At 39.0% G+C, this 27,453-nt stretch overlaps 2 protein-coding genes across 6 annotated transcripts in view; one reads left to right on the top strand and one right to left on the bottom strand.

Annotated features, from left to right (window-relative positions):
- LOC116993563 overlaps nucleotides 1–2,739 on the bottom strand; it is a 68,409-nt gene extending 65,670 nt beyond the window's left edge. The window contains exons 1-2 of one of the 3 annotated variants that reach the window (XM_033054328.1): nucleotides 2,572–2,739; nucleotides 1,516–1,590 (exon numbers count right to left, since the gene is read on the bottom strand). The gene's annotated coding sequence lies outside the window, so the exon portion shown is untranslated. The remainder of the gene's footprint in view (nucleotides 1–1,515; nucleotides 1,591–2,571) is intronic. The other 2 variants (XM_033054329.1, XM_033054333.1) reach the window with 2 other exon arrangements.
- A 79-nt stretch (nucleotides 2,740–2,818) lies between these two features.
- The window catches only part of AFTPH (aftiphilin), a 41,920-nt gene continuing 17,285 nt past the window's right edge, over nucleotides 2,819–27,453 (top strand). For 2 of the 3 annotated variants that reach the window (XM_033054688.2, XM_033054686.2), the window contains exons 1-6: nucleotides 2,819–3,005; nucleotides 11,887–13,669; nucleotides 23,187–23,338; nucleotides 23,844–23,970; nucleotides 24,274–24,330; nucleotides 25,901–26,023. In XM_033054688.2, the coding sequence (XP_032910579.1) occupies nucleotides 11,897–13,669; nucleotides 23,187–23,338; nucleotides 23,844–23,970; nucleotides 24,274–24,330; nucleotides 25,901–26,023 (2,232 nt within the window). In that variant the 5' untranslated portion in view covers nucleotides 2,819–3,005; nucleotides 11,887–11,896. Of the gene's footprint in view, nucleotides 3,006–5,681; nucleotides 5,776–11,886; nucleotides 13,670–23,186; nucleotides 23,339–23,843; nucleotides 23,971–24,273; nucleotides 24,331–25,900; nucleotides 26,024–27,453 lie in introns of those variants that run through there. The other variant, XM_033054687.2, reaches the window with a different exon arrangement.

Genomic DNA, 27,453 nt, shown 5'->3' with positions numbered 1-27,453 from the left:
CATCTTGTCAATCATTCACACTATGCCTAAGTGAATATTACCTTCATTTTTTTATGTGACCTCTCATCTGATCTTGCATTCAAGTTAAGTGAATTTTATAGACTCACAACTGCATACTGATTAACACTTCTGGTCCTGGAAACTTCTGAAATTGGAGGAATTTTCTGCCTTTCTTTCTAGCTTAGGATATGAGCCACTTCTTCAAATAATCTGGAAATTTTACTTAACAAATTTTCTTCTAATCTAGAACCTGATTACTGACACAGCTTATCTTTCTGGATCTTTTTCTGAGGTGCATGATTGTGCTGTGACTTTGGGCTTTTGCACAAGAAGGGCTTTACTACTTGGTTTTTCTTTAGGGTGCCAGTGTTGCAAATGTGAAACATGAAAAATTTTCTTAAGAAAGGATGTTCTTTAATGGTCTTTATATACTTTCAAGCTCAATCAACAAGAAGGAGATTTAATCCATTAAACAGACAGCAGCTAACAAGCTCTAAGTGATATGCAGGTGTTAGAAAAACAAATTACTTGTGGGTAGAATTGCCTTCTTAAGGTTAAGAGCTGGACATGCTTCAATGATCTCAGAGGTAGGGGGAGGTTAACCAGACTTGGGAAGAAGAATGTACCATTGATAGCAGACACAAAGAATGCAGAATTTATGGGCCTCAAGGACATTTAGCAGAACTCTGAAGATAAGGAAAAGAGTAATAAAGAAAACTCAGTGACTGTGCTGAATCAGCTCTGCCTGGGTAAAAGGTAATTCCAGCAGGGACAGATCACAACCACCAGCTGATCACCATCTCAGACCAAGAGAAAGCCTGAGCATGTGGAACTAAACAGCATGAGAAGCAAGAGAGTCATTAAACAATCAAGGAGAGAATGCTAATTAATAAGAGAACTTTGTAACTTGTAGCCAATGAGCACTAATTCTTTCATTTGCTAAAATGTATAAATAGTAAAAAGTTTTTATAGTTGGTGTGCTTGATTTGTGGAATACCACAGAGGACCCAGGTTTGTGCAACTCTGAAATAAATAACCAATGTCTCTCTTGAGTGTGTAATTATTGGCTTGTTGCACCAGGTAAAAAATCTAACTTTTCTGGACAACACTGGGGCTTATGTTGCTGTCTGGGGAGTTTACAGGCAGCATGATTATTTAATGTATCATTCAAATGATTGATAAGGCAGATGTAAAAGAGAAGGTATTATTTTACCTGCTCTAATTATATTATTTGCAACAGGATGATTAAGAGTAATTGCCAATGACCACAAATTAAACACAGCTGGAATGGAAAAAGATTCTTCACGAAGTAGCACCACACAGTAAGGGTACTTCGGGGCCCTGGAAGTTAATGGCTACCGCCAGATATGGGGTGGGGGTGAAGATCTCGTTTCTCAGTTGCTTTACAGCAAAATATTTCACTGCTTTTACAGGATCTTCTCTATACCCTTACGATTTGTAAATCACATTGCTGTACGCTGGGTGAAGGTCAAAGAGCATTGAGAGCTAAATTACCTTATTTCCTATTCCCTCGAGCTTCTCCTTCTGTCCTGCTGGGTCAGCACAAGCTCCACTCTGCGTTTCTGACAGCTGGCAAAAGAGAACAGCCACCAGGAGGCGAAGTAATAGAGCCTCGTTAATCGTCAAACTCAGTAATAGTCAAAAACATTGCGTTAACAATATAATTCCGCCCCCCTCGCTTCACAAAAGCCTTCTATTGCTGATTAAATTAGCAGATTAATTATAATTACGCTTAAACGCATTTGAGGTATTTTTATTCCACAAACCTTAAACGCGAAAAGTTCTACGAATGGCCTCGTTTTAAGCCTTTGTCAGCCAAAGTACTCTGTGTTTCAACACAGTGTGTATGCGTGTGTGCACCTGGAGCCGCCGGAGGAACAAAGGCTCTGGGGTGACCTCCCTGCTCCCTGGCAGGAGGCCGCAGCCAGGTGGGTTCGGCCTATTCCCCCCGGCAACCATGACAGGACAGCAAGTAGTCCTCAGCAAGAGAAGGTTTGGGCCAGACATTGGGAGGAGTTTCTTTGCAGAAAAGGTGATTAAGCACTGGAACGGGCAGCCCAGGGAGGTGGTGGAGTCACCGTCCCTGGAGGTGTTTAAGGAAAGGCTGGATGTGACGCTCGGTGCCGCCGTCTGACTGACACCGTGGTGTTGGATCACAGGCTGGACTGAGTGATCCCAGAGGTCTTTCCCAACCTAATTCATCCCGTCATTCCGTAACACAGCTCTAATGCCACGCTTTGCTCGCTATTTTATTAATGCAATTTGCCACCGCGTTGTGACCGCTGTACGGAGTTCAGTTAACCACGGCCACAGGACAAATGGCAGGCTTTGCGCGTTACCCAAATGCTGCTCTTCTAAACTTTATTCTTTATCATTTTAACACACGCTTGCTTGGGGGCTGGAACCAGCTGACGCTTAGGGTCCCTTCCACGCCCAAGCCGCTCCGGGATTGTGTTCCGACAGCACCACGGCACAGCAGGACTAAGGGCACAGACCCCATCGCTGCCGCAGCAGCTCGAAGCATTGTTTACGGCGGGCACACACAGAGACCCCATCACTCCCGCAGCCATTTGCTCCAAGCGTTGTTTAGAGCGGACACACACATACACACCCCATCACTCCCGCAGCCATTTGCTCTAAGCACTGTTTACAGCGGGCACACACACAGACCCCATCACTCCCGCAGCCATTTGCTCCAAGCGTTGTTTACGGCGGGCCGTGCCGGACGTGACGCGCGCGGGGGCGCAGCGCGGTGCGTGCCGGGAGCGCGGTGGGCGGTGGCGGGCGGGAGGCTGCGGCCGGAGGGGGCCGGGCCGCAGCGACGCGGTTCCTGTCGCCCACAGGGGCTCCCCTCCATGGCGGTTGCCGCGGGAGGCCGCAGATAACCGGCCGCGGCCGCTCTCCCCTTCCTCCCATCCTTCCCTCCCCCTCCCCGCCCGCCGCCATGCCCGCCCGGGCCCCGCCGCCCCCCGCGCAGCCCGCAGGTAAGAGTCGGCGGGGGGCGGCTCGTTCCCGCCGGGCCCGGCCGTGGAAAGGCGCCGGGGACCCCTCGGCGCTGCCCCCGGGGGGCGGTGGCGGCCGGGGCCTGTCGGGGCAGCGGCGTCCTTCCCGTTGGCCCGCGGGGGAGGGCGGCGGGGCCAGGCCGGGCGGGGCGGGGCAGGGGTGAAGCCCCGCGGCTCCCCGGGCTGGTCCCGTCGCGGCCGGAGCGGGAGGTTCGGCTTTGTCCTGTGGTGGGGCCCGCGTTTTCCTGGGGTTCAGCGGCGCCGCAGCTGGGAGAAGGCTCAAGGATGTGGTGCAAGAAGTTCAGCTGTCCTGTGTGTTTGGCTTTTCCTGACAAGCTTTCTCATTCGAGGGGCGTGCAGAGTGTCCGTTGCTAAATGCATCTGGGCATGACAGGCTGAACAGAGTTACCATAATTTAAGTATGATATTTTTCTTTTTGTAAAAGAGGTAATGGTATTCTAAACTGGGGCGAAATTGCTCAAATGCTTTATTAGGTGCTGACACTTCAGTTTACTGTGAAAAGTGTCTGGTTGATGAACCAAAATACAATTTTTACTTTAGAGAAGACGGTGCCTTAAAAACAACGATTAAACCTTGGGATTCCTTCGAAGTGTCAGTAAATTGGCCTCTTAATGGTGACAGCCCCTTCCTTCCAGGTTCAGCACAGAAATGAAAGCCTTCAGCAGCTTAATGCTCCTTAAGCAAACATCTGTTCGTAAATGACTGGAGCAAGTAGAGAAACATTGTTTACAGGAGCTGTGCTGGGTTGGTTTTACAAGTTTTGTTTCATACATGGTTTAGAGCCCAACATGCTTCATTAGAACTCACATTTCAGCTGTTGAGTCCGTGGTAAAGTGAGTTTGATGGATGCTGCTTTTTAGCTGAATTGGTCCTTGGAGATTGAACAAAATTAAAAGTATTTCCTCCTTGTTTTATTCTCTGGACATATGAACTAGACTTGGAAAGGCAATTAGCCTACTTCAAAAATAAAAATGTTCTGTTTTATTGTCAGCACAGGCAGAGGTGTGCTCGTGCAATGCACAGGTATCAGTTTCTCCTCCTGAAGTTGGAGCTATACCTGGAGGAATGTAACATTAGTTGTGAAAACCTGGGGAAGCGTTGGGAGTACCTGTGGCTACTGAGAGTTTGTTTTGTTCATTTGAAACAGTCATGTCATTGAGAATAACATGAATTGAGAATTGGACTTAAAAATATGTAGAAAAGCTTAGGTAGCTCTGGCATTTTCATTCTGCATGATAGTTGCATAAAGTACACATTGTGTGACCTTTTAAGGTCATGTGAAAGTCTGACCTCTTGTTTTTACTTCCTTAATTTGTTTATAAGTAAGCAGTTGAAGGATCTCAGCCTCAGTTTTTTGTTGTTTTTTTGTTGGGGTTTTTTTATGTATTTGGTTTTGCTCAGATCATGGTTTTGTTTAGTAAGGGATTTAATAGACTGTAAAATTTGGAGTTCACACAGTGAATCATATTTGTGTTACATATTGCTGGTGATGAATGCTCTGTGTGATCTCTGCATTTCTACTTTAATATTCCCCCAGTAGCTTACTAAGCTAATGCAAACTTTTTAACACCTTAATTACTTAAAGTAAAATTCCGAAACTTTCAGTACTTTAAAAAGACTTGTCTTTCACAGTGGAAATAATAAAGCAGCTTAGATGGACCTCAGTCAACTCTGCCTTTTCCTCCTGAAATATTCATTGAGCTGTCCTTGCAGATCTGTGGTGGTATCAGTTAGAAATCCAGCAGTAAAGAAACTGATGCTCGATCGAGTTGTTTTCACTACACTCAGCAGCATAATCTTGCAGATACCTTTATCTATCTCGACAGAATGTTCATTCCTTTCTGTGCTATTGTGCTGTTTGACAACTTAAACTGCTTCTTTGTGAACGTCTCAGTGCAATGACATGCTAACCCTTTCATGGGGATTCAAAAATACTTGTAATTTTTCTGGATAGTCAGAGAAGTGTCTTAGATCCTACTCATTCCTAGGTGTTAGAAATTTTGTCTGTTAGATTTTCTCCTTTGTGGGGAAAATAAAAAACAAAACACCGAGTAAGCTGCTGCTATTGCACGCACATACAGAAAAAAAATCCATGAAATACGCCTTGTTTGAAAACTGACAATCTCATTTTCAGTAGACTTTCTTTCATGCTAATGTCTTTAGCAATTAAAGTTTTCAATCTCAAGGAATATTTCTGTGTTGGTGCCATTTGCAAGGTGATCTAAAAAATCTGCTTCTGTAAAGCAAATAATTTGGATTTTTCAAATCAAAGAGTCCTATCTTGGGAGAACCACAGGGAAGGGCAAATCCTCTCTTCACTTTAGTATGTTTGAAAGTAGGGTGAAGGAAATGTGAAACCTCAAGTTCGTATGTCAACTGAAAGGTGATGGAAAATAGATTTTATTCTTTGGACTATCAGGTGTCCCTCCTGTATTGTGTTTTTAATATGAGGTAATGTCTGTAGGTGGGATAAATGATGAATAATGTAAGCCTGCTCACTGAAAAACAAGCAGTAAGTATGTTTGCAGTAGTGGAAAGAAGAACCATGGTTGTTTTCCTTGTGCAGCTGTATTTCCTCTACCAGGCTGTGAGAGAACCCGTCACAGAAGACTGCAGCCCTGTAGATTAGTTCTAATCTACTCTACTATAGTCTGTGTGAAGTTTGAAAGATTTCTGTGTGATGGAGATCATACTGCGCTGTGAGGAAGTCTCTGAGAACAGTTGACCCTAGGTAATCTAGTTCTAATACTTTCTAATCTAGCATCTTTTTATCCTAATTTAGTACCCGTTCCCAGCTAGCATGTTTGAGGGTAATATCTAGAAATAGATTTCTCACTGAGTTGAGTCCTGTTTTTAAATTAATTTAGGAAATAGTGAGAATGAAAACATCTCAGTTATTGTTACTTATGACGTCTTTCTTTACACATTTTGTGTCTGTGTGCTGTATGTTGGACACAAATACTGCATTCCACAGAGTCAGATTGTAACCTGATTCCAACCAGTTGTGTTTGCCCATATTAATTTAAGATGTGCTAGTTCTTACAACATTTTCCCCACTATCTATTTTCAGATTTAGGTACAGGCAGCATCTTCATCTGCAGCTGTTAAAGCACATCAGTGGATTTTGAGTTGAAACATTTTTTTCCCTTATAGTAACTTTGAGCATAACCTGGTCTTTTAGATTTGGGAAGCAATGCTATTCTTGGTTTAAAAAAGAGTTTCATGAACCAACAGAACGTTTAGATTCATATTTTCCAACAGCTAAGCCAAAATGAAACAGGGAGAAGTGAAGCTGCACAACTACTGAAATGTTTGCTTCTTTATATAGTTTAACAACATTTAAAATGAAAATGCTTATATCAAAGATATTTTGAATTTCACATTTGTGCCACCTAACTTGGTCTTTCTGCATTGTCACTGATGAGAGGAAGAGGAGCACTGTCAAAGAGGTTTGAATATTGCATGGGCTGGATTGTCTAGGGGTGCCTGGTGTTTAATACCAGCCTGAGGAGCACAGGAGAAGAAGAATGAGCTGACTGAAATTAGTGCCAGATTCTTGGTGAAACTCTCCTGAGTTCTGTTACTTTAATGTTCATTATACATACAACACTTTGTAATAGAAGGTGTCCAGCAAGTTCAGTGTTTGAAACCGAAGTAATATATGGTGGTATTGATTAATTCCAAATGTTGGGTAGTGAGAAATAAGGCTTAGATATGTTTCCCTTACTGGAACTGGAGAACATTGCTTTCCTCAACTCATACATGTCCAAGAAAAAGTGCTCTGAAACACCTTCTTTGGGTAATGGACCTTCTGACTGTAACAGCATTAAGTTCAAAATCGAAAACATTGATTTCTTGGAGGCTTTATGAAGTAAACATTTTCTTGCTGTATTTTGTTTGCTGGTAACTATTTCCAAAAATAAAAATAAGCTTATTAAACCAATTTAAGAACATATTGACTTCAGCTTGGACAGAGGCTCTCTCTCTAAAGTGGATTTGGGTTGTGGAAATGCTGTTCTAACAGACAGGATCTTCTAATTTGCAACCACTGTTCTAGAAATAGGTTCTCAGGTGCAGAAAGACTGGGAATCTGGTTTCCATTGTTCTAAGCCAAAGAGAAGGCAAAGGGATAATGGAAGAGGAGCTTCCATTACAGCTTTTCCTGCTGGAAGCGTACTGTGCTGTAATAAGTCTAAATCTGGTCCTTAGTGTGGTATTTTTGGCGTTTGCTAGAGGAATTCCCTTGCAGTAAGAGTTAAATGTTCTTGGAAAGATCAGATGCTAATGACTTGAATCCATCTCCTTGCTATTGCAAGGCTTTTTACTGTAGGGTGTTTTAGTAATGTTGTAATTTCTGTCATGGAGATCTTGATTGTGCCATTTCTGATTATTGTGTTTCCTGTATGCTTTAAGGAGATGATTGCTTAACTCAGCTTTTCTTCAGAATAATCCACAGCTGAGAGGTTATTCATTGCTTTGCTTCCTCTCAAATGAAACATTCTGTTCTGCAAGGGGTTTCTTTTGAATTTACATGCCTCAAGTATTACTTTAGAGATCCTCTTGGTGACCTCCTGATTTTTTAGGTCTTATGTAAGAGCCAAAAATACTGTTTCAAGTTTTGCCTTAGAAGATACACAGAGAAGGAACTATTTATACCTGCTTTTGTGTAGTGTAATTGCATTGTTCTCTTTGCTGCCGAGTCTTTGTTAGGCTTTTGCTATTACTCTACAGAAAGGTAGTGAACAAGGATGTGGTGTGTGTGTGGAAAGCACATATTGTTCCCTGTTTACTGCAAACAAATAATAAGATAGCCTGGTTTTGTTGTAAATGTTTTGAAAACCTAGTTAGTGATCATAAAAGAAGGGTATTAATTTTCTCTTTTCAGTTCCTTTCCTATCAATTTTTTTCTAGCATTACTGATTTATGTTTTCTCTCTTCTTTTAATGTTTTAAATTAACTTGAATTGCATCCTTAAATGCATGTGACTTGAGAAAAAAAGTTTGAACCTTGAAAATTAATTAATCAGCATTTTTCTTCTTTAGAGTACGATGTCAATTTGTACTTGTGAGTGTATTGGTGAATTGCATTTATAGTATGACTTAAACAGTCTCCTGTTTGTGGTACTGAAACTTTTTGGGAAATCTTTGATAACAAACGTTAGGATGTGAATATAAAGCAACACGTGTATGCAAGAACTAGCATTTCCAGTTAATAAAAACTCAACAAACAAGTAGGTAAAAGACAGAAATGCAGAAAATGGCATCTGAGAGAGAATACAATTCTTTTTATTCCTAGAAAACGTTGGTACAACCACGTGCTGTGAGCAATTGATAGAAATCTGTCTTCAGTCTAATTTTAAACTGTTGGGATCTGCAGAAGTTACTGCATTTATCAACATAAATCTGTGTTTGTGAATAAAGCAATGCACTAAACATGAACACTTTAACTATGTCAGATTCCTCACCTCGAGGTGTAAGTTCTGATGCCAGAAACCTGGGTTGTTGCTTATTACAAATCACATAAGTTGGGCATGTTATGCTCTGTTACACAAGTAAAAACTTACAATTTCCTTCAAATTGCAGTCCTTATTATATAGTGTACTAAAAAATGATGCTTTCTTTTAACTTAACACTCAGAGAATCTGTAAGTGAACTGAGCATGTTAGCTTTATACTTGACTTTTAAATTTGGTGACTAATTCCCTCAAAAACAAGAGGATGAATAATTCATATTATTGGTGATACAACTTGTTCAAATTCTACTTTGGATATAATAACATTGTAAACATCACTTGAAATACCAAATTTACAAAATTATGTAGCTGAGTGTCTTGACCAAGAATATATCTGAGTTGGGTAGAAGGACTACAAAACATGAAACATGTTTCCAGCTCTATTTGAGATACCAGACAAAGCAGGGATTAACTAAATGAGATAAGGAAAAAAAAGTAGTTCTGTCAGACCTGTGGGTTTTCATCACAGGTTTCAATGGACAGTAACTAATTTGGTTTCTTGTTGGCAGATAGAACACTTTTGGAAGTCATGAAAGGGGACCATAATGAAATTATTTCTGAAAAAAAACAACATTAAGACTAAAATTCCCATGCTGTTTTATATTGTGAGGAGAATTTGGATTATGCTAATTTTAAAAATTTATCACTAATTAGGCAAAAGGAGAGGGAATACTAATATGAAGTTTTTCCTTTTCTTGCAGTTTGAGTATGTTTGAGTTTTGAAACAGCAATTAAATTGTGTCAACGTAACCTTGCACTCATTTATAATGCAGATTCATATGTTTTGGAACTCTTTATGTTTGACTTTTAAAATGCAGCAGTAACATAACTGGAAATACCTGACATTTTAAAAATAATTATATAGAAGTTTGTACAATTGGTTATGCAGTGGGTTCTTGTGGGTACAACTGATTAAACACATAGTAGACTATCAAACCTGTGATCAAATTTTTAAATGTACAGTTAATGTTCCTTGCAGATCCTGTTTTGGCAACTGTTATTGAAATGTAGCTGGAGCATTGTGCTGCTGGACTGCTGCTTTGTAAATGATCCCTGTGATGTTTTAAAAGTGCTTTGAAATGAAAAATTGAAGGAAGTTTCTTCTGCTCTATGTCAGAAGTTGCAGGAGAGAAAATTTTTTAATCATCAGACATCTTTCTACATATTCAAGTGGGCTTCAGCAGTTTGCTTCAGCTCCCATGTAGTTATCTTTGTCCTATGCTTGTCCTTGTTATTCTTGTTCCTTGTCTCCCCACTTTTTTAGTGTTAAACTGGAAAGGAGTATTGTGGGTAAATTCCCTGGGATTGTGATGCTTGCTCCTCTCACATTATTCAGTTTGTTTTCTGAAACTGCATATTTGGGTTATTTTAGATCATCCTTGCATCCAAGGATGTTCTCAACTCTCAATTCAGCTCTATCGTTATTTATTTTTGGCCGAGGCGAAAATACTCATACAGTAAATGGTCAAAAAAAAAAAAGTAGAGTTAGGATGGATAGTAGATAGTACATGGATCTATGGCTAGTGTAGGTTAAGAATTTTTCTTGGCATGTCTTGCCAAAATGAGATCCACTAATGTAAGGTGGTGTAGTTACTAATACAGACCTGAATGTGGTATTTCAAATAATTTGGGTGAAATGCAACCTCTACCTAAACCTTATATTTATAAGCCTATAAATCTGAAAATACTTAAAATGCATGGGTTTTGATGAACCATATAGACAAATTTTTTTTTCAATGGGAAAGTTCAGAAGTTGAGAGTGAGTGAAGTTCTTCTCTCAAATACCTTGTTAAGCAGCTGGTGCTGAGTCAGCCTATGTGGGAGCTTGTTGACAACTTAGGCTTATTCTAAACAAAATTCCTTTGCAGTTCTTTTCAGTTTGCATGTTATGTTAGAAATTACCTCAAGGTTTCATCTGATAAGCATTATGTACTTTTGTAATTGAAATCCACCCTTTAAAAAAGAAATTGTAGGTATGTTAGTCACCTCAAGGATGCCAGAGTTTCCTGGCAGATATCCAGAGCTGTTTGGCTGAAGTGCTTGGTATGTTGTGCTTGAGAAGAGCTGCAGAGCTTTATTTGTTGTGTTTTAGTCTGTGTGCTTCTCTTAAGGTGTTTTTACGAAGTTGTTCACTAAAGGCACTGGATTTAAGGATCATATTTTATCTGTGTTGCATGACTAGTGTTATAAACTCTGCACTTAGTCTGGTGGTTAGAGGTTCAAACATTTGCTGATATGTATAGGTTGTTTCTGCTCTTTTTCTGTAGGTAAGGGTTAGTGTTACAGTTCATTCATGGCAAGTATCATTTGAAATGGAGAGAGCTCGGTGTCAGTCTATTCATACTAGTAGTTATTGTTTCATTAATTGCACACAACATTGAAAAAGTCACGATTATTTTTTAGGAAAGAAAATTTTCCATCTATACCTGCCTTGTTCCTGTAATGGTTTGCAGTGTTAAAACAGGGAGTCCTTAATCTGTTTCTATCTAGGCCATGGGAATACTTTCTTCATTTTTCTTTTTCTCCTGTGGTGTAGTGATTTGTGTTTCAATATTTTATGAATAATCGTGCTCAGTTCTCCTTTTGAGAAGTTTTGATGAAGTGTGTTTGGCTCTAGGCTTTACTGGTGGCATCATGGTGGCATTTCTCAGCTACTTCCTAAGACAGAAGCAGGCTGGTGGCAGCAGCTGTGAAGGCAGTGTACTGGCTTGTGGGTAGGAAATTCAGAGAACAGGGCAACCAAACAGAAACCCATGGACTGGCAGAAAGAGACTCAAACAGTAGGGTAACAGTAGTGGTTCTAACAACAGTTCCTTCCTCCACTCCTTTACAGTTTCAGAGCTTATGGAAACACTTTTGAAGTTTTTGATGCTGGTGAAGGTCCCTTATGTGTATGGCTGTTGTGGCATAGCTCATGGAGTGTCTTAATTCTTGTCACACGCCTGAGCATACAAAGGAGTGTGGCAAGATATGGACCAGGGTCACTGGCAGTTTTGTGAACTGCTGGTGATGGGAGGTAGAGTACTGATGAGTTAAAACTGAGTTTAGTTGTGCCAGTGTTGCACAACAGTACAAGAGGATCATTTCAGCACTGTCTGCTGACAATTTGATCATGTAGTAGTTTAGAAGAGGCTTGAACTGTCCAAATAGATTCTTTGTGACTTGTAAAAGAAATGGGCTTGGGCAATGTTTCTTTCTGATATCTGATGTCTTTCTGATATCTGACCTATATACACACTTAAAAAATGAGGCATGAAACTATAAAAATGAAATATATAAGAACACAAAAGCTAGCCACGTTGTAATATAGCTCTGTTTTTCCCTCATACAGAAATACATTAATGCTGAAGCAGAACCAAACAATGGAACCAGACATTATTCGAATGTACTCCTCATCCCCTCCACCGCTTGACAATGGGGCTGATGATGATGATGAAGATGAGTTTGGAGGATTTTCTGGTGTGAGCACTGCTGGCGTAGCTTTTGCTGATTTTGATACACCGGACTACAGTCATCCAAAGGAAGAGTTTATACCCACAAATCATTTCATCCCACTCCATGATTATTCTGACAATGTAGCTAGCATTGCAACTTTCACATCTGTTAAAAATGGTAAAGATGAAGACTGCATTGCAGAGCTTCCTACTCATACTAAGGAGCTTTCTGATATGTCAGCTACTAGTACTATCAAAGAAAAATCTAAGTTTAGAACTTCAGGTACTGCTTTAGAAGATGTAAACAGAAGGGGGGAACAAAGAGACAACACTGGAAAATCAGAAGGTTTTTCGTCTTGTGTGGTTAGAACTGGTGTAACAGTTGAGAGCCAAGATGAGCAAATAGATGCTTGTAATGGTGAGAAACTTCCATGTCTAGAGATTCTAACAAACGGATTTGCAGCATCAGACCCTGTAAATCCTCAGGGAACAGAAGATCTAGACAGTATTGGTGACTCAAAGGGACTTAAAACTGCTAGCACCCATAGTACTGAGCAAAATTTGAACTCAATGCCTAGCTCAGGTGAAGATGTTGCAGATTTTGCTACCTTCTCAAAGAAAACCCCAACCCATTTAGAGGGAACAGAGCCTACAATATGCAGTGCTCTTAATGAAAGAGACTCAGTGAGCATTCAGGAGAACAACATAATAAACAGAGTAAGTCATAGTGAAGAAGATGTTTGCATTTCAGAAATTAGTTGTGAACAGGGTCCCTCAGCACTGGAATTTGCAATTTCTAGTATGTCTCAAACAACTGGAAGTTCAATATGCACTACAGAGAATGGAGAGCACAGTGGGAGGAGAAGACAACATCATATAGAGAATGGCAAAGATTTTAGTAGGTCTGAGGATTCTTCAAAAGCAGCAGACATTAAGGTTGATAAGATCCAAAGCCTAAGCTGTGATCCTGCAGGAGAAAAACTGTGTGGTTCTGAAGATCTCAATGGTGGAAGTAGCACTGAAGTTTTAGCTTGCGGTGACAAACATGATGATGTGTTTGGTGACTTCGGTTCAGTCAGCAGTGTGTCTCCCACCTTTGGGAATGCTCAAGACTCAACAAATGCTCTAGATTCAGAGAGAACTTCTGAACAGCCCGCACATATTAGTGAACTTAACAAGGAATTTGGTGAATTCAGGGACATGAGTACTGTTTGTCAGCAGCCAGCAAGTTTGGACCAAGCTGAACTAAATCAGACTCCTGACACTTTAGAATGTGATACTACCAGAAAAACTTCTGGACTAGACTTCCAGCATACTACTGAGGTAGAAAATGGTGATGATACTGAATTTGGAGACTTTGATTCAGTGCCAAAACCTCAAGATGAGAGTGTTGCTTTCCAGGACTTGGATGACTTTGCGGACTTCAGTTCAGCAGGTTGTAACCAGGCTACAGACTGGAATGCTTTTGAAGATGAACAAAAAGACAGCTGTTCTTGGGCTGCCTTTGGAGATGAGCAGGCTGGTGAATCTCATCACAGAAAAGAGACGTGGCAGTCACATAGGACAGATGCGTCTGCCAGGAGTGATGGCCCAGTGTTACACAAGAGTGACAGTGTTGCTTTAGCATCTTTCCAAGGGACTATCAGTAAACAATCCCAACAACTATCACCTTCAGTTCAGGTAAGGGTTTGCTTGGTTTTCTTCAGTCTTGTTCTGCGCTTATGCATACAGTTCTTCCTGGTTCCTGCTTCTGCACAGAACAAATATTTGAATAGTCTTTGTTTGCTTTTTAGGAGCGAGTTAATGTGCTATGCGAGACGGGCTGATACAAAACATTATGTTGTGTTTGGATCTTGCACATCTTTGCAGCACTGTTACTTCCCACAGACAAATGAACAGGGTGTGCTGGAACTTGTAGGAATTTGTTTTGATGGTTACATGTGGTCTTTACATAAATTGATCAAAGGAATAAGCCACCATGAACATTTCAAAGCCTGTGATAGTTTTTCCTTTTGCATCATTGTTTACTGCCTTTTGGGAGGGCACTCTTTTGCCTTTTTGTAAATCGGTGGTGTGACCAGAACCTGGGATTACTGGTTCCCAAAATTTTCCATCACCATTCTCTACCAATGTTTTCAAAATCTGATTAAAAACGATGATTGGATTTGTAAATAGCTGCAGTAATTCACTTAGGGGAGACAGCATGATAAAACATAACCTGTGAAATTCTGTCTTGGGTATTCAAACTCCTGGAAAGTTAACTCTTTAAAAGTTCTTTTAAAATAAGTCTCTATTAGATATTAATTGTGGGAAGCTGCACATTATAACAACATCACAAACAGAGGACTGGTGATTTGTTAAAGATGCTGGTATTTCTAATTAGAAGTTTTCAGGAGAGGGAAGTAAATAGGTTTATTTCTTACCACGTCTCCTATGTTTTCTGTTTTCGTTGGTAAGTATTCATTAATTCCTAATTAATTGCTTCCTAAATCTTTTTAACAGTCGTTTTGAGATCTATGGCTGTTCTTACAAAGACCTTTTTTTTTTGTTCAGCATTTAATAATACTTTTACAAAATTCAGAACAATTTCAGTTTAGAATTTTCTTCAAAATTTCTCTTGATTCATTAAATCATTCCATATGAGTAGTTTAGAGTATGCTCTGTCTTTTTGAAATGTGCAGCAGCACCAGCAGTAAAGGAAGTTAGTGGTAATAAGTGTCTGAAAGGTTTGGGTCTTTTCTGGCAATAAAAGGAAATGAGGTAAGTCCTTTCTTTCAGGACCTTGCTTGGTGACAGCCCTACCTCTTCCCATTTCCTACCAGTGACAGGTGAAAAGGCTTTTCAGAAGGTTGTGCCAGCTGGAGCTCTGCCAGCATCAGCAAATGGAATGGAGCTTTTGGGACTTAGCACTGATTTCTTGTCACGTTAAAAACTGTGAGCCTCAGGTCCTTACTCTTCCTGCTTGCTCTTACATGCAGTGACTAACACTCCAAACCTCAAAGAGATTTCACAAGCCAAGAAAAAAGCTTCAGAGTAAACCTTCAGGCAGATTTTTGTGTCTGTGCGAGATCTTGTTTATCACTTGAATGTGTTGATCCATTTCTTACGTTGAAAGCAAAAATATATTGTTACCTGTTCACCCATGAAATTGGAGAGTACTAAGGTCCTTAGTGCAATTAATTTCAATTGTTTCTCTTGCCACTTGAAAGACTGTCCAGATTCTGAGAAAGAAATAGAGTGAGGAGATGATTCTAGTAAATAATCCCTTTTTTCTAGTAATTAATTAATATTAAGGGATAGTTTGGAGGTTTCAAATATTTATTTTCACTTAAAGTTTTCCGTAATTTTATGTTAGGTTTTCAAGAGAAAACACTTCTGTATGTAGATGTTTGTATAAAGAGATGTTTATATACAGGGCCTCAGAGGCTCTGTAATTAAGTTTTCCCTCTCCAAGTCTGCCTTAGCAAAAGATAAAAGGTTAAATTGGAAGTTCCTTATTTAAAGACTGCCATGAAGTTATATGGTAGTTAGATTAGATTGTAAAGCAAATTTTAAGACTTCAGGTTTTTTCATTCCTTGTCTTTATGCTACAGTTGTGACTGGATCTAAAGTGATGTTCTCCCTCTTCTGCCAGTGAGGAAGTACAGCTGAGAGAATGCCTTACACTAATAAACTGGAGAGGAAGTTGAGCTGGGCATGTTTTCTCTGTTGTAATAGTTTCCTTAGCCTTGCAGTGTCAATTGCTACATTTTTTTTCAGTTAACTCTTAAAAACAGTAGTTATTTTGTAAGTGCTTTAAGTTTTGGAAGAGTCTATTAAAACATTTTATATTTAAAAAATGCTTTTTTTAAGATTAAATAGTAGTTCTGTTTATAATCCTTTGAGCCATAGTTTGCTAAATTGCTGTTGGAAACAGAGATTAACTAATGAGTCAATGTGAACCAGTAGACAGTACAGTCCTGGTACTCTGAGTGCAGAATCTTAGTAAAATTAAACTGAGATTTTGATCAACTTCCTTGCTGTCATTTAAGAGGGTGTTACTGAGGTCAAAACACAAAATACAGCGTTTTAAAGTAGCTGCCCATCTTCTGTTTGCCATGTATTAAACTTAGTTCTGCAGCTGTTTGGTGCAAAAGAAGAAATACTGGCAGGGAAGATAAATCCAGTGAGAGGGAAGAGAACAAAGTTTTTTATTACCCATCCTAAAGAAGGATGGGGAGGAGGGGATCGCTCGCATCAGTGTATTGCGGGCAGATCTAAAAAGCACTTGCTGTAGCAATCCAAAGGGAGCAGGCTGTGCAGGGAGAAATACTGCATGTGTTAGACATTTGAGAAAGATGGGGAAATTGAGATCTCAGCTTGGGCTAGAGGTGAGCTGGGATCGTTTACAAGATACTGAACATACTTGATCAGTGATGGTGAGGCTGGGAGAGTCACTGTAATGTGGTAGTGAAAGAATCCTGAATGGTTTATAAACTGAGTGATCCTTATGGAATTCTTTGCAAAAGCAGAAAATTGAAAAGAATACATAGCCAGCAGCACTGCTGTTTAAATGTGGAAATAATGTATACAGTAATTTTCATCCATCAGAATGCAGCATGAAAGCAAAGTTATTTATCAGTAGCTCAAATTTCCATTGAAAAGGTCTCTGTGTATTTTCCTTTCAGTTTCTTAGTTTGTATATTCTGAATGTGGAGATGGCAGTAAAATATTGTGCTTTCTGAATACAATCTTGATTGTATGATGTATGTACGATGGGCAAACTGTTTAAAGACTGTGGATTTGGTATAATCTTTAATTAAAAATAGACTTTGCTTCAATTCAACTATTTAATCCAGTTTTTATTAGAAAATATACAATATAAAGCATGAAACTAAGGGGAGGGACATTCACAGAAATGATCTTAAATAGTGACATGTAGTGGCAAAAAGATCATGGTCTTTTCTTGCTTGCCTTTGGTGTCAGGCTTGCTGCATTCTGCACACAATTCACAGTGCAGGATTTGAACATGCTGATCTCTTCAGTAGTTCTGTGTAGAGGGGAGAGGACAGGGGGCATGGTGTATGTATAGACTACCATCTGAACCCGTATTAATACTACATATGCCTTCATCCATTTAGTTTCTGTCTTCAGCTGAAGAGATGTAATGCTTGGTTTCAGTATGGCTGCAGTTTGCATTAAGAGATGTGCCTTTGTGTTCATTAACTGATTTAGGATGTAGTTGTGGGTGAACTCTTGATCCAGCGAGTCTTGAGCAAACCTGAACATGCATTAGTCCCTTTTGTGAGATCATGTTGCACACTACCAAGTTATATTTATGATGAATATAAGGCTTGTAGCACAGCTTTTTCCATGAGACAGTGCTGAACATTAGTCAACTGAGGGGGTTGCTCTGCTGCATTAAGAATATATATATAGGATTCAGCAGTGAGGCACAAGAGCAGTAATAATCCATGGTAATTGTGTGGGTGGGGAATATGGCTGTGCCTGCCTCCATGCAAGGAGCATGGGCATCTCCAGAGGAGCAGGAGCTGAAGAAGGGCTTGGTTGGAGGGCCAAATCTTACCTGGTTTAGCTGAGAGTTAACAAATCCTGGAAAGGCATGAAGGAAAAGCTGAACAGCCCTCCAAGTGGGTTTTAAGGTTCTCCACTTATTAGAGAGCCTGTGCTCGAAGGCTCTGCCTCTTCAGATTAATCAGTGTGGGCGAGGCACAGTTACTAAGCCACAAATAGGCACCAAGACAAAGAAAACCCAGGATCACTGTCATTTGGAGTGTAGTCTGTCTTTGGCAATGATCATCCTTTTGGAAAAAAAGTAATTATGACCATAAAGACTTCAGCCCCTCAGTTCAGTAAGGTAAATTAAAATAGTATTGGCTACTTATGTAAATACACCTTTCTGGAAAGGTTTGGGGGGGTTGAAGTCCCTAGCACAGTTCTGAAGTATTTGCAGCTGAATAACAGTAAAAATCAGACTATTAAAAGTAGCCCATAATTGCTGTTTTTTAGAACAGATTGGCTGAGGGGAATCTTACAAAAAGTAGTTTGAGAGGGGTTTTAGCATTACTGTTTATATATCCCCGGACAAAGTTATTTCCCGTTTTGTACATGTCATCTGCTGTACTTCCTCTCAGAGTCTGACTGAAAAGTTAGTACACCACCAGTAGATAATAACAGTGTGACAAACTGAAATGTTCAGTGAGTTTTATGTAGTCAGAATAAATAACTGTTAAATTGTACTTTGCCTGCATGGAAGATGCAATATTTGATGCCTTCTTCAGCTGAAGGAGAATAAATGGTGAAGCTTCCAGCAGGAAGTAGAGAGACAGCTTCACTTTTCTAGCCTGAACTTCTGTACAGTTTCTGCCTTTCTCAGATCAGGCAGTAAAAAGAGAAGTCTTAACCATTTTATTTCCTTAAGCCACTATATTTTCAGATTTGTTTTGCAGCTTATAGTTACTCTTTAAAAATGGGAATGAGGTATTTAGGACTAACATTGCCTTCTTTAATTCTCTAAATTATTGTAAAATAAAAAATCTGATTCCTCATTTTATGTTGATGGAGGTTTTTTTTTTAGCTTTTGTGGCATCCTCTTCCTCACTTGCAAATCTCAGTTTAGGACAAGTGTTTTCATTATAGATTTCCTGTGCAAGTAAAAATGTATATTTCAATTGAATTTTTTACATCTAAGAAATATATTACACTACCTTATATTTACCTGCTTTTAAAGTAGGGATGGAGACAAACCATCACATTTGCTACACAAAAAGTTAAACTAGGGTTCTTTGTAAACTTTGCTCAGGATTTTTTCTGCCTGCAGCTGTTCTCCCATTCCTTCTGAGGAGGTGTTGCCTGTGCTTCAAAGAAACAAATTGTTGCTATGTGAAAAGGAAATGGATTCATAGTTTAAACAGTCCATAAACTATTTAAAAGAAAAAACTGTCACCATTTAATTGAGAACTTAGGGATTTGTTTGTTTGCTTGTGTGCTTCTAGTTAACCATTTAGCTTTGTATAATGCTTGAGTCCAGAAAATTTTGAGACTCAGGGAAGTTGATTGGTGTGTTCCTCATGGTGAGTTGCATCCACTGAAACTGGTTCTTCAGCTCCCTTGTGTTAGCTATATGGTCATGAAGTTTAGCTCTTAAAAAATCCCCAAACCCTACCCTGCAAAAGTACTCCAAAAACACCAATAAAACTGATCAAACAAAAACCCCAAATACACCCATCCCATGCACACACATGTTAAAGACAGGAGAGTAAATGGCAACTTAGCTCTTCACAGGCAAACACAGCAACATATGTGTTGTTGGAAAATGTGGTTTGGTTGTTAAAAAGCCCAGCAAAGGGAGTTCCTAATTTAACCTGTACTTTATTTTATTAAAATAGTCGTTAAAAGCTGTGCTAGGCACTGCAGAATAATGAGTTCATGATTTAAGTTAAGTAAAATTTCATTGGTTAATAATTTTCTCTTCTTGGGCCCTGAGCATTGTTCTCTCATTTTTTGAGAGCTTTCATTCATCTTCTGGATTCCAACTAGAAGTCAGTCATGTCCATATGGACTTTATTCCTTTCCTATTTTATATGTTTAGCATCTTGGATCTTTCATAGGCTCATTTTCATCTCCTTCAATATATTGTTTCTTTTATTACATTTCACATAAGCTTGACTACCTAAACATGCTCAACAATTTAACTATTACACTGGTTTTATTTTTTCTTAGGTCTTCCAGTTTTTTCTTTGGTAGATGCAAACAGCTTCTCTGTGGCCTCTTTTTTTGGCAACAGTATGAGGAGGGTTGAGGGCATGCTCTGTTTTTGACTCTCCCCTTCTTAAATTAAAGCATCTCTGGAGGCTGCCAGAGCAGAGATGCTGTGGGATGCAAGAGATTTCCTTAGGGAAAATAAGGGCTTGTGTTAAAAAATGGGGCTGTGCCCTCCAGTGGAAAGGGGAGAGGGTGGAAGGACAAAGTGCCACTCCACTTTTGAAAGGGAGTTCACCTGGATGAGTTCTTGTGTCTGCTCCACAGCTCATATATGATCAGAATTGTGGAGAGAAGCAAGACTGGGTTTTTTTCCGCTCTTGTACACAGAGTTCCCCAAAACTTTAGCCATAGAAACATTACAGCAGTCATATGGTGAAAACTGCCATTTATGTCCGGTGTTTCTGTAGCGGGGCTCAAGAGTGTTCTTTTTATGGCAAATTTTATTATTTCATCTTTTCATAGCTATGAAGGAAGGCAGTGACCTGTCACTGTTGGGTACATGTGGGGGCAGCTAGGGGGGATTTGGTGTGCTGGGTCATCAGTGGAGGATTGCTGTGTTGAAGGAGTTCATGGATTCTGTGGCCTTGTGGTAGAAAAGAAAAAACAAATTATGTAAACCAAGTACTTCAGGCTTTCAGCTCTGAGGAGTGGATCTTGCCTTCTGTTTAATTAACACAGAGATAAATTCTAATCCTGTGGTTATGCTTTTTCAGAAAAGTATCTCTGATATTTTGGTTCTAGTGGTGATTACCACATATCTGAAGTGGCTATTAAAATCTTCTATGCATTTACAAAAACTATGGGGCTTTAAATTTATCAATAAATAAATTTATGTCTTTATCTGTCACTGTTAATATTTAATGGCAGCTGTAACCTTTTCACATCTTCTGTAAGTGCCTTCAAGAATGATAATTCTCAAATGGCTGTGGAGAAGAGTCAGGTATCAAATACTGTTAGTGACATGAAAAGTGGATAAAAATTCTTGTTTTCTGCCTTTTTTTTTCTTTTTTTTTCTCAGACATTACTTCTGATCATACATAGTATTTTCTTGCAGTCTGATTTATGCAACAATAGATTAAAGTTTGCACCAGCTTTAAAATTTTGGTGATGCTGTTTATACCTGGAAGCTGTGACCACATTTCATCACCAGTTAGAAAAGCAAGTTCAGCTGCTTCCATTGCCACTGCCTGGAGATGTGTGTTTGGGCACTCATCCCTTTGTCCATTTGCGCATACAGAATTAATTACTCTGGTTTGCTATGGAAACCATTCTTTGTCATATAGAAATAAGGGCTAAGCAGCACTGGAGATTTAGAAAAGATGACAGGGAGTGTAAGGAATGCTATAGTTAAACTGAAATTTTGGCACAGTTCTTAAATTCGGATTTGAAATGTGACACTGACTGAGATGCTGCTTGGTTTTTAGAGATGTTCTGTTAATTCTTTCATTACCTAAGCGAGCATATTTTTAGACACTAGCATGTTCTCAAATGTTGATCCTTTTCAAGAAATGTGATGCCATGCTGTTTCCATGATCCAGTGCCATTCATCTGTCTCTTACTTTTCCCTTATGTACTCTTGCTGTATTATAGAAATGAAGTAAACATCACCTATTGATGTAAGATAAAGGGAAGTAATATACTGTAGGCAAAGTTAAAGTTTAAAATTGAAGAGTATGCTTTTGTGTGCTGAAGCATTAAGCTAGAATCTGGAATACTGTTTAGTTTTACTTCCTGAAAATGCAAGTTAGTGTCTCACTTCTGGTCTATAAACAGGAAACAACCTACAAGTATTGCAGCTTAGTATATGGCCAGAATGACTGGGCATTGAGAGATGATTAGAAGGAAAATTACATATGTAATTACATGGCTCATTATGGTCAGAATTTACCAGAGAAGTAATGAAGAAGTAAAGAAAAAAAAAAGGTGAGTCAAGTGTACTCTGAATTCAGATCTTTGCACATTTTTACATTATGGTTTGCAAGCAACTGTACCTAGTGGCTATCCCTGTCAGGCATTTCTTTCACAAGTAGTAAAACTGAACAGCTGATGCTCTAAGCCAATTAATTTTCCTGTTTTTTGCAGTAAGTGGCTGAACAGAAAAAATATTCTGGACAGACTCAATCCCAGTTCCTCACTCATCATCCCAACTCCAATACAGAATCCAGATATTTTGATAACATGTTTACCTTTGCTATGTTTGCTGACGTACATGGTCAGTGAGTTGCTTAGTTGAGAGGAGAGACAAAGCAAATTTTCAGCTTAAAATCCAAATGAGGAATGTTGTAGATAACTCTTGGAATTGTGAAGCAGGTATTTTGCTGCATGAAGATTTGTCCCAGTTGTATTGATTGGTTTAACTAAAACAGGTAACTTCCTTCTATGGCCTTGCTTTTCTGAACTTGAAATCATCTCAGCTGTAACAAAAAAACCTGTTTTGAGGCCTTTGTGTAAGTTCAGCATTGTTGCTGATATATGCTGCATCTCCACAGGAGGGCTCTGCTGGCACAGCTAAAACAGGCAGTGGGACGCTCCTGGGATTTCCTCCTACTCTGTTTCTTTTCCTTTTCCCCAGTAGAAATGCAGCTGGAGCTGCTGCATGCCGCCCTGTGTGTGTTGCAGCAGAGCACTGGGAAAGTGGTTGTTGAGGAACCCTAAACTAGAAAGGTGGAAATGCTGCACTGAATGCCAGGCTTGTGGCCTCCTTTCCTTAGCAAGAAAAGGGATTTGGGCGTTTCTGGCAAAAATGAGTACATTAAAAAAGGCTTTAATTTAGTTTTTACAAGCAGTATTTTAATAATTAATAGAAGTTTTGATGCTTACCTGTTTTTAATGGGTTGAACTGGGTAAAAAAAGTCCATATCATTAGTCTATCTGATGTCCAAGACCAGTTAAGAGGTATAAGAAGTTGAAATCCTGTCTACATGGAAATACAAAAGAGAAAAGAGAAACATAAGGGAAAACTTGAAAAGAAGAAAGCATACTATGCTTGTAAAAATAAAGGGGATTTTTTTGTTTTTGTGAGGACAGGAGGTTGCTTTTGTTTTGGTTTGGTTTTTTTGTTAGATCCATCTGCCAAGGCCCAGTGCATGCTTTGTCTGAAAACCATTAGTTCAAATATATGCTGTTTATATTGCTGAGACATTATCCCTATATAGCATCGGTCTTGTTGCTTACATTTTCTGCTAATTTGTAGCAGAGTAACTCTGGACTCCTCTATAAGAACTCACTTTGCAGAAGGCAAGATCATTCCTGTTTCTTAGTAGCTAGAAGCCTGTATTATTTGGTGTTTAGAGAGTCTTGTCGTGACAGTTAATACTTTGTGGTAATTGAAATCTTGTGTTACCTACAAGTTGTTTTCCACCTTGCTATAATACTGGATTTACCTTTAGAGCAGTTAGCAAAACTTGACATAAATGTTTTCTCTTTGGTATAGACAACATTGCTAAGTCGTCTGGAACGAATATTTGAAGTCTGTTTTCCTTCCATTCCTGTTGCTGAAATTGAAGAAGAAATTAGTTCCTTGAATCATTTGTTGGAAGTGGGTGAAAAGCAGATAACAACTGAGGAGACCTTAGGAAGTAGTGGGTAAGAAACCACAATGCCACAAATATAAAATGAATTTGAACCACATATAGCAGTAATTTAAAATGAGGTGTTTGCTTCAAGCATTTTGAGAAGCCATCGAGTGAAAATTAGCTAGCTGTCAGAATGAATGTTTTCAGCGACTACATGTGCCAGGAGTACTTCACTTAGTAACTCAGCAGCCTATCATCTTCTTTTCAGTGATATCTCTCAATTAACCAAATATGTCTTATTAGTTACACTTGCTGTAAATTACTGTATTTCTTCATGTGATGGTGAAGTCTAAGCAGGCTTTGTCTGTCTGCTGTGGGCATCATTTTCCAGTAAGAAGTCTGAATTATAATTGTTCTGAGAACACTGTACAGTTTTAGTTCCCCTGGGTATTGTGCTTGGGCATAAGTTTAATTGGAATGTATAATAAGTCACTTGCATTAAAAAACAGAATAAATATTCAAGGCTGCTAAGCTGTTTTTCTGAATGATAACTTGATTTATGATGGGTTGTGCAGGGAACTGATGGATGTGTGGACAGAGCTACAGGACATCCATGATGCATACGGACTGAGATACCAGTGGGGTGGCTCCCACAGCAACAAAAAGCTTTTGTGCTCTCTGGGAATTGACACAAGAAATATTGTGAGTCTGCCAGTAAAACTGCCTTTCTAAATAACGAAGCTGCTTTATATGTAGAATCAGATAATGTTATGTGTTAATGCCTTCTCCTAATTGCATAGTTGCACAGAACATGGCTGTTAATGACAGACCACCTGGCAACCTTTTACTAATATAAAAAGTTGCATTAGCTTTTAACCATTGTGTTATAATTAACGTAGTATTTATTCTGTGATGCTAACCTTAGGCAAGTTACGTAGCGTTGAAAAACATTTCCATCACTGACATAGAAACTTCTCAGTAAATTCTTTGTTGTTGTTTTATCAGCTCTTTACAGGCAACAAGAAGCAGCCTGTTATAGTACCCATGTATGCAGCAGGACTGGTAAGCTTTTTTATTATGATTTTTTTGTTATAGTTCCAATAACATAATATAATGAAATATATTAAATGACATTAAACACCAAGTGTGCTGAAACATCTTTTTGTAAGTACAGTTATACTTGAGACATTAGTAGAATTGCTAGAATTACCAAATAAATAATTTTCATTGTGTGTGCGAGCAGATACTTTAAGTGGAAGAAGTATTCAGTAAAAACAAGAAGATAAGGTTTGTGATTTTTTGCTCATCTGAACAGAATAAATGTTCTTTTTTTCTTGAAAAGCAGTGCATTTATATGTATACACACATACAAACCCACCTATGTTTTCATATGATAATCCACAAACGGAGTATTAAAAAAATATTTTTCTTTGGTTAATATTAGGCTGATTTAATTATGTAGGTTAATTCTATAGAATGACTTCTGCAGTTTTCAGATGCATCAAAGTCAGTCAACTCATGTACTTCTTTGGATGTAAACATGGTATTCTGATGCAGATACTTAAAACAACTTAGAGATATTGCTGTTTTCTTCCTGTTTGTGAGCAGGACTATGTTTGCAACACATGCAGTTATTTTTTGCAACAGTTTGTTGTTCCTGATTAATTATCTCCTAAATTTTTAATGTAGTTGTGCACAGAATAAGCTGGGTAGCAGTGATAGTAGGAGTAAAGTGGCTTGTTGCTTTCTGTTGCCACATTGCTCTTTTTCTCTGCTGTCCAGAATAAATTATTTATTTGGTCGATAAATTCAAAGCTCCCATAATCTAGTGTAGAAACATTTGTGGGACAACTGATCTTGACAAGAGACTTCCTGAAAATTGTTTAAAATGCTGTAGTTGCAAATACTGTGCTTTTATTTGGGGGTTTCTCATTGTTCTTGGGTGGTTTGCATGTCTCAGTGCAAACTTTGGGCTTTCTATAGATCTTCTCACCCTCTGTTTTTTCCAAGATCAGATTTCAGATGTTTTTCATAATTCTATCTATATTTGAAATGTTTGCTTAAAATTAAAAATGTGGGTTTATTTTCTTAATGCTTCTTAATGCATTTGTTTCTATCTCAGTAATTATCATTCTTGGTATCATTCTGAAAACTGATAATTTGATTTGTTTCTTGTGGATTACTTAATTGTTGAAATGGAATGAATGCACTTGTACTTTTTTGATTGGTCATTTGATATTTCTGGAATAGTCAACACACAACTGGGAGGACAAGACATCACCTTATCAAGTAACTGTTTTCTCCAGCTTGAATTACATTACAGAAAATTGAAAGCAAGCTCCAGCTCAACACTTAGGTTTTTGTTACTGGCTTTAAAATGTTCCTTAAGCTTAAGGACCCAGGATGATTTTCCCCTGCTCCATCTACTCCTGCCCCTCTTGACACAGTGAAAGTGTCCCAGAGATACCTGGTTACCCCTAAGCCCTTACTTGAGGATAGTGCTCCCTGGTAGTGTGTTCTAGTTTTCGGGATCTGCAGTTCTTGAAATGTCTGTAAATGCATGTGTCTGCATGTCCAAGTATTTTTTTTTTTTAATTAGATTATTTGTTTGGTTGTTTGTTTGTTTATTCAGGGTATGTTAGAACCTACCAAGGAACCTTTGAAACCAATATCTGCAGCAGAAAAAATAGCTTCAATAGGACAGACACCTCCTGTGTCACCAGAGATGAACACATGTGCATCCGATCAGTTCCAGGTAAAAATGGAGAAAGAAGGGTGAGGAGAGGAAAAGAAAGAATGAGGGAAATAATGGGATGCCTTGTCTCTTTGTTTAAAATATCTGGATGGTGTATTCAGAGATACCTGTATGTAAAAGGCAGATGTTGGTTGTGTCAGATTGAAGTCTTGCTCTTGGATCTGCTTTTCATGTGTGACTGAGAGTCCCTAAGATGAGGCTGTAGCCATTGGTGGCCATCATTTCAGAGTCCTGATGATCCCTACTGTTACAAAGCAGTTTGCTCTCAAAGGCGGTGGGCAGTTAGACAGGTTTTCTATGTATTAAATCATCTGACCTCTGGCTAAGGTTCTTCATCTCTGCTTATTCTGAAGCTTGTTGTTGAAGGTTGTTCTGCATGTTGGTTAGCACTCGATTTTCTGAATTATCCTATTTAAATTTATACTGTTCATACTCATTTCCTTTTGCCCTTTCTTACTTCTTCAGAGTGTCATGAAAAGCAGCCCAGCTGCCTGGAGAGTTTTTGGGTGTGGTCATTACAAGCTTATGTGTCTGACTTTTTGATTGTATGAATTCTCTTGGCCCTTTGTGCCAGATTTTATTGAATTATCTGTTACACACAGCTGCTTTGCTGGCTTCTCTGTCTTTAAAGTCTGATACGAAATTAATTCAGAGGAGTTTAGGAGTGAGCTTTTATATTTCACTAATTCTTTGTTGTTGTTTTGATGTAGGGATATTAGAGGAGTACTTGAATGCCATGCATGTGCAATGTGTGTGGGTGTCAACAAGCTAATGGGATATGCAGAGATCTCATTTTCACTGTCATTACAGTGGTGCTCGGTACATATTCAGAGACTTGACTTTGTCCCTTCTTAGTGCTGGTCTTGCTTAATCCACCCAGTATCTTCAGTTACCTGCTATACTCGTGACTTCTGAATGAAGGCATTCCAGAAAGAATTATTCTTGGGTTACACCTAACCTTAACAGTAGGTACTGGTGACTATAGTGCAGTCCTTGCTCTACCACACTGCAGAGTATGACATGCTTGTAGCAGAGGAGAATTCTTTTTCGCTGTTGAGTAGCAGTTTGTCAGTGGGCTCAGAGCTGATGTTGTTTTGTACAGCAGTACACATTTGGTGCTTCCTGTGCTGCTCCTCATATGTAGTGGGACTGAGCAGCCGAACAGGATGTAAGAAAAGGTAACGGTAGTGATTACTGCAAAGTCTGACCTGAAGAAATCTACTGTGTGGTAAGAAAGTAAGAAAATTTTATGGTCTTTTTGCAGCATTCAAAGTACCCATTTTTGCAGAGGAGAAAACATAAATTAAACCATACACTAAAGAGTGTAGAGAGCTGCAAGAGCCTGCAGTAGCAGCATCTCTGACAAGTGCCATTTTCTCAGTTGCTTGACAGTCATAGTGCTGAAAATAAAAACCTCTACTTACCAAAGT

Source organism: Catharus ustulatus, chromosome 3 (assembly GCF_009819885.2).
Source record: "Catharus ustulatus isolate bCatUst1 chromosome 3, bCatUst1.pri.v2, whole genome shotgun sequence".
Lineage (NCBI taxonomy): Eukaryota > Metazoa > Chordata > Aves > Passeriformes > Turdidae > Catharus > Catharus ustulatus.
The sequence above is the reverse complement of the archived record's forward strand: the minus strand, read 5'-3'. Positions and strand labels throughout refer to the sequence as shown.